We start from the raw sequence: 5,227 nt of genomic DNA on the forward strand, positions 1-5,227 counted from the left end.
GTGTGTCTCTTTTTCTGCTACTGACATCGTAACAAAATGTTTTATTCTCCTTCCAGTTTCCCTCTCAGGTTTACAGTCTCAGATGAAGCCGAGCTCTGTGGGAATCTGTTGTGTGCAGCAGCAGAGAGAGAACAGCAGACAGGAGAGAAGATACTGGAGATGTTATCATCAGTGTGCAGATACAACACATTCCCTCTTAGTGACAGACACATGGGGAATTATGATACAGAATATCAGTTGTATTTCCTGCAGCATCTTTTCTCCCATGTGAAGGACTATGAGTCTAAAACAGGCCTGAGTGTCCTTCCAGCATTACAGTCAGTTTTCCAGTCAGCTCCTCCAGTCTGGATCATAGACCTCTCAGGGAGAAAGACCTCCATCCTCCTGGAAGTGCTGAAACTCCAATCAGAGAAGAAACAAGTGGAGCTGAGAGGCTGGTCACATGAAGAGAGTGAAGTGAAGAGTTTCCTGCAGTGTCTGCCTCATATCTCACAGCTCAGGTAAATGGACTGTAGTAAACATGACTTCAGTTCACATGTGTGGAGCTGTGTTCTTACATCTACACCACCTCACTGTTAGAGTGGAGGTTAAGGTAACGTCTTCAATGATCAGTCCACATGAACATTACATCATGGAGTGTAGTTTTACTGATGGGGGACTTTTGACTCCACCCACTACAGTGTACTTATTACTACATTACCCAGAGTTCCTTAGGGCAGAAAGGTAACACTGCTACAGAGTCCTGCTCCTCTCTTATGAGCTGGTTCATGTTCACTTCACCAAGCTGCTAGTTTGTTTTGAACATGAACAGTTGTGCTACATTAAGGCTGTTTTCATGTGTCATCTATCAGCTGAGTCAAAAGTGAACAGAGACTCAGCTACAATCATGTGTCCATGCTGGGTGAAAAGCTCATTGATTGGCTGCTCTGACTCTAATACAACCAATGAATGAAGAGTAACTGAGGAGCTTGTTTTAACAATGAATGATAAGAAGAAGTGAATGAGAGTATTTCCAGCTTTTTTTCTTCACTGACATTAAATAACACGTCATGAGGAAGTGAAAGTAAACCACTGGAAATCCTAATTATGCTTCACTAGGACTTTATTCACTTGTAAAGAGTTTTACAGAATGATGGATGTTCAAACTGCTCTAGTGTTTCAGTCTGTGGAGCTAACTGATTCATAAATGATCTGAGGATCCACCATTGTTGTGTGACATTCCTGGTTCCTGAAACATGTTAACATAATGTAGATAAAGATGAATTTTTCAATGAACTATTTAACAATACATGGTCTTTTGATGTATTGTGATATTTCCACAGTTACAGTTCCACACATACAGTAAGCCATCCCACTGTATCTGCTCACTCATCCTTAATGAGAGACGTTGTACTGCAGTGAGTCTTTTGTTCTTGTCCTGTCGCTGTGTTCTCACAGTTCATCCATAATGTTGTGTTTCAGCTGTGGTCCACAGTTCTTCCAGAGTGTGTGTACATCCATCTCTGTAAAATCCAGAAAGGAGGTGAAGCAGCTGGCCTCTCTGCTGAAGCTGCTGGGCTTCACCCTGCACCTAACAGGGGAGTTAGGAAGGAAAACCTGCTGGACTGTGGGGAAAGTTCTTGGACTTTGTGCCTCTAACGTGGATCTCATCCTCACGCCCACAAAGGTGTCTGACAGAGGAGCCTCCCTCCTCTTTAGATCCACCACACAACTACACAGTCTGAGGTATGACACCATGACACCATCTTGTTCAGTTTGAATGTGTCGTTAGTGGTCTACGTTATTTATGTCACAACTGCTTTTCTCTGTGTCTCTCTCTTTGGTTTTCAGGCTGTCCAACCACACGGCCTTGCTGCTGTTTGGATGTGTAAGAAAGGGGAGAATGGTCTGTCCGTTGGTTCTTGAAGATCTCTGTCTTGCCCCTGAGACAGTCCAGCCACCAGAGAGAGAGCTGCTGAAGGTTGTCGGACGTCTGGCGTCCCTGCTGAGACACTGGGCAGTCCGCCGGTTAGACCTGACTGAGTTCTGCGTCCCTGCTCGGTGTGTCGTTACACTGCTGCTTCACAACGGTCCCTTAAGAATCAAGTAAAGATCTTTCCTGAGCCTTATAAATACATTCTAATGAGTGACACAATGTATATTCATTTGTATCTGTTGAACCTGCAGACTGAGCGAAGAGACTTTCCAGCAGCTACCGGCCCTCCTCCATGAGATCCAGGACCAGGACTTGACGTTGTCCAGCTTGACTAAGGTTGGTGGAGACCTGACCTCCTGCTGTCTGGACTGGGAGCTTCTTCACTATCTGCTGCAGCAGGTGTCAGCTCAGACCATCACTGTGAACCTGAGGAAGCACCACTTCTTACAGGAGAACATCACACGTCTGCTTCCCTTCCTGGACAGGATTTTATTTAAACGGTGGTCAATTTATTTAGTTCACCCTTATTTCACCATTTACCAGATCCACACATACAGTTTATCCTATTTAATCATTTGTATATGTGTTTTTGTAGCTTATGTTTAATCAGCAGTTCAATTCTAAACAGTGTTCTGGTAAATACACTGTATGTTCTCAGGTCCAGTCCCGGCTTTGTGCTGACTGCCATCAGAGAGACGTATAGAGCTCACGCCAGTCACATTGTACCCAGTCTACTGAGATCATTTGATCATGTGATCAACCTGACCTGCAGAGAGCTGGACTCAGTGGACTGTGCTGCTGTGCTCTTCACCCTCACACACGGTGACAGAGTTACCCTGAAGCTGTTGTGGACCTCCATACCAGCAGGAGAAATACAGTCCATCCTCTTTACTCTGGGCAAAGTTTCTCAACTCAGGTCAGACATGAGCGCTTGTTTCTCAATGCTGTATCTGTATCAGTGCACTCCAACACACAGGATATGATTCACCTGTCCCTGGAGCACCTCACCATACTTCCCATCATCACTGTGTGGATGCATTAGATGCATCTATCATCCAAATTCTGCCTCATTACTAATGTAGTACTGAAGATCAGGGCCTCTGTTCATAAAGCATCTTAAGGTTAAAAGTAGCTCCTAACCTGCTGTTTAAAAATAATGGGCGTGTCAGTCCTAATTTTAGGACTAATTCAAAAAGCCCCATATCTCTAAAAGCAGCACCTAATACTGAAAGTCAGAAGCAGTGGAGAGGACTCCGAACTCACTTAGACCAAATCACAAAGAATCTTAAAGAGCTGCTGTGATTCCACATCACAGTGTTCTGGAAACCTGACAGGATGCTGAATTACTGAAAAGATACGACTCAATCACGAGGGAATAATGATGAGTTTGGAGTTTGTGAGGGATTAAATAACATCTCCTACCAACTGAAACAACCCGATCAGTGTTTGGAAACATTATTATTATTTTTCCATTGAGGAAATTGAATGTATATAACACACACATTTAATATAAAGACATTGTTTAATTCTTCTCAATTAAAAAAAAACAAAAAAACGCACCTGTCCTACCTAATTAAAGCTAACATGGCAGCCTATCACAGCCTGTAGCAGCTGTACCTGTTGTTATGTAGCTGTGGTCCCAGCTATGGGTTGAGGTGTGAGAAGATTTCCTCTGACCCCCACCAGGTGACATCCAGCTGGAATATGATCCTTTCAAACAGCTGATCAGGTCACCCTCCATTCAGATCCATGACTCGTGTTTAGATCCTGGACACTGTGCAACAATGTCTACAGCTGTACAGGCGGCATCAACACAACCTGTGTGTTGATGGTGTGATTTTATTTTCCTGTTTACAAACACCTCCTTTTTCACAAACTGTTTCCAGAACACTGTGACGTGGAATGACAGAAGCTCTTTAAGATTCTTAGTGATTTGGTCTGAGTGAGTTAGGAGTCCTTTCCACTGCTTCTGACTTCTCCCAGACTTAGGAGCTGCTTTTAACACTAAGTGGCTTTGTGAATAGCTCTTAGTAAAAAAAATAATAGGAGTCCTAAAGTTAGGACTGACACACCCATTATTTTTAGGAGTTTCCCCTAAATTAGCAAGTTAGGAGCTACTTTTAGCCTTAAGATGCTTTGTGAATACAGTCCCAGGTTCAGTTGCTAATGTCACAGCTGTTATCCACATGTATTTCAGTGGTTCATTTCATTTTTATTAGGCTCAGAAAAATCCCCTGGTTTCATCTAAACATGCTCCGTACAGTTTCCTGGCAACAAAGGAGAGAATTACACTTAATAAAGTTAATCTAATCTAATCTAATAATAATATTTTTATTCACAGTACCAGTCGGAAGTGTGGACACATCGTCTAAATCAATGTTTTTCTTTATCTGTATTATTTTTTATTTTCTACCTTGTAGAACTGAAGGCCTCAAATCTATGAAATAACACAGATGGACTTATGTAGTAAACAAAATGTTCTAGACTTTAGATTCTTCAAAGTAGCCTCCCTCAGCTCTGATGACAGCTTTGAACACTCTTCATTCTCTCACAAGTTTCATGAGGTCGTCACCTGTAATGGAATTTCCAACAGTACTGAAGGAGTTCATGTATGTTGACTGTTCTTTCACTCTGTGCCCAACTCATCCCAAACCATCTCCACTGGGTTTAGGTCAGGTGACTGTCGAGGCCAGGTCATGTGATGCAGCGCTCCTTCACTCTCCTTCTTGGTATATAGGCCTTACACAGCCTGGAGATGTGTTTTGGCCCATTGGGCTTCATCAGTCCAAAGCACATGGTTCAAGTGCATTTAGGGCGTGTCCATGTCACGCAGACACATGGTCCAAAGGGTTCTACTTAGTCTCTTAATTAATAATGGGAGTGTTTTGGGTGTAAAATCCACTAAACCAATCACAGTGCCATCTCCCATTTCCTTTAAAACACAGGCGCAGGTGTTTCACACAGTTAGATTCTGTTTGGTCAGGACTGGACTCATTGGTCAGGACTGGACTCATTGAGTCCAGTCCTGACCAATGAGCTCTGTGACTCTGAGGGACAAAGAAGGTGTGAGTGCCATGGGAGATGGGAGCAAGTGTTATTTGCTATTTAAACAACATGGGTGATGGACGGGAAAATGACTGTGTCGGTCTGAAACTAGCAAAGACACTTGTGTTGTGCTTTGTGCCGGGTGTAAGTTAGAGCCCTGAGTCCTGTTGAAAAAGAAATGGTGATCCCACTAAGCAAAAAGCAGGTGGGATGGTACGTGGCTGCAGAAGGCTGTGGTAGTGATGCTGGTTAAATGTGCCTTCATGT

General features: G+C 43.3%; 1 protein-coding gene across 1 annotated transcript in view; it reads left to right on the forward strand.

Annotated features, from left to right (window-relative positions):
- LOC111647673 (uncharacterized) overlaps window positions 1–5,227 on the forward strand; it is a 22,674-nt gene that overhangs the window by 14,359 nt on the left and 3,088 nt on the right. The window contains exons 6-10 of the mRNA XM_023397302.2: window positions 57–500; window positions 1,462–1,725; window positions 1,831–2,085; window positions 2,167–2,415; window positions 2,574–2,831. Of these exons, the coding sequence (XP_023253070.2) occupies window positions 57–500; window positions 1,462–1,725; window positions 1,831–2,085; window positions 2,167–2,415; window positions 2,574–2,831 (1,470 nt within the window). The remainder of the gene's footprint in view (window positions 1–56; window positions 501–1,461; window positions 1,726–1,830; window positions 2,086–2,166; window positions 2,416–2,573; window positions 2,832–5,227) is intronic.

The sequence above is a fragment of the Seriola lalandi genome, unplaced genomic scaffold (genome assembly GCF_002814215.2).
Source record: "Seriola lalandi dorsalis isolate HSWRI2012SDOR001 ecotype SW California unplaced genomic scaffold, Sedor1 jcf7180002055008, whole genome shotgun sequence".
NCBI classification, from domain to species: Eukaryota; Metazoa; Chordata; class Actinopteri; order Carangiformes; family Carangidae; genus Seriola; species Seriola lalandi.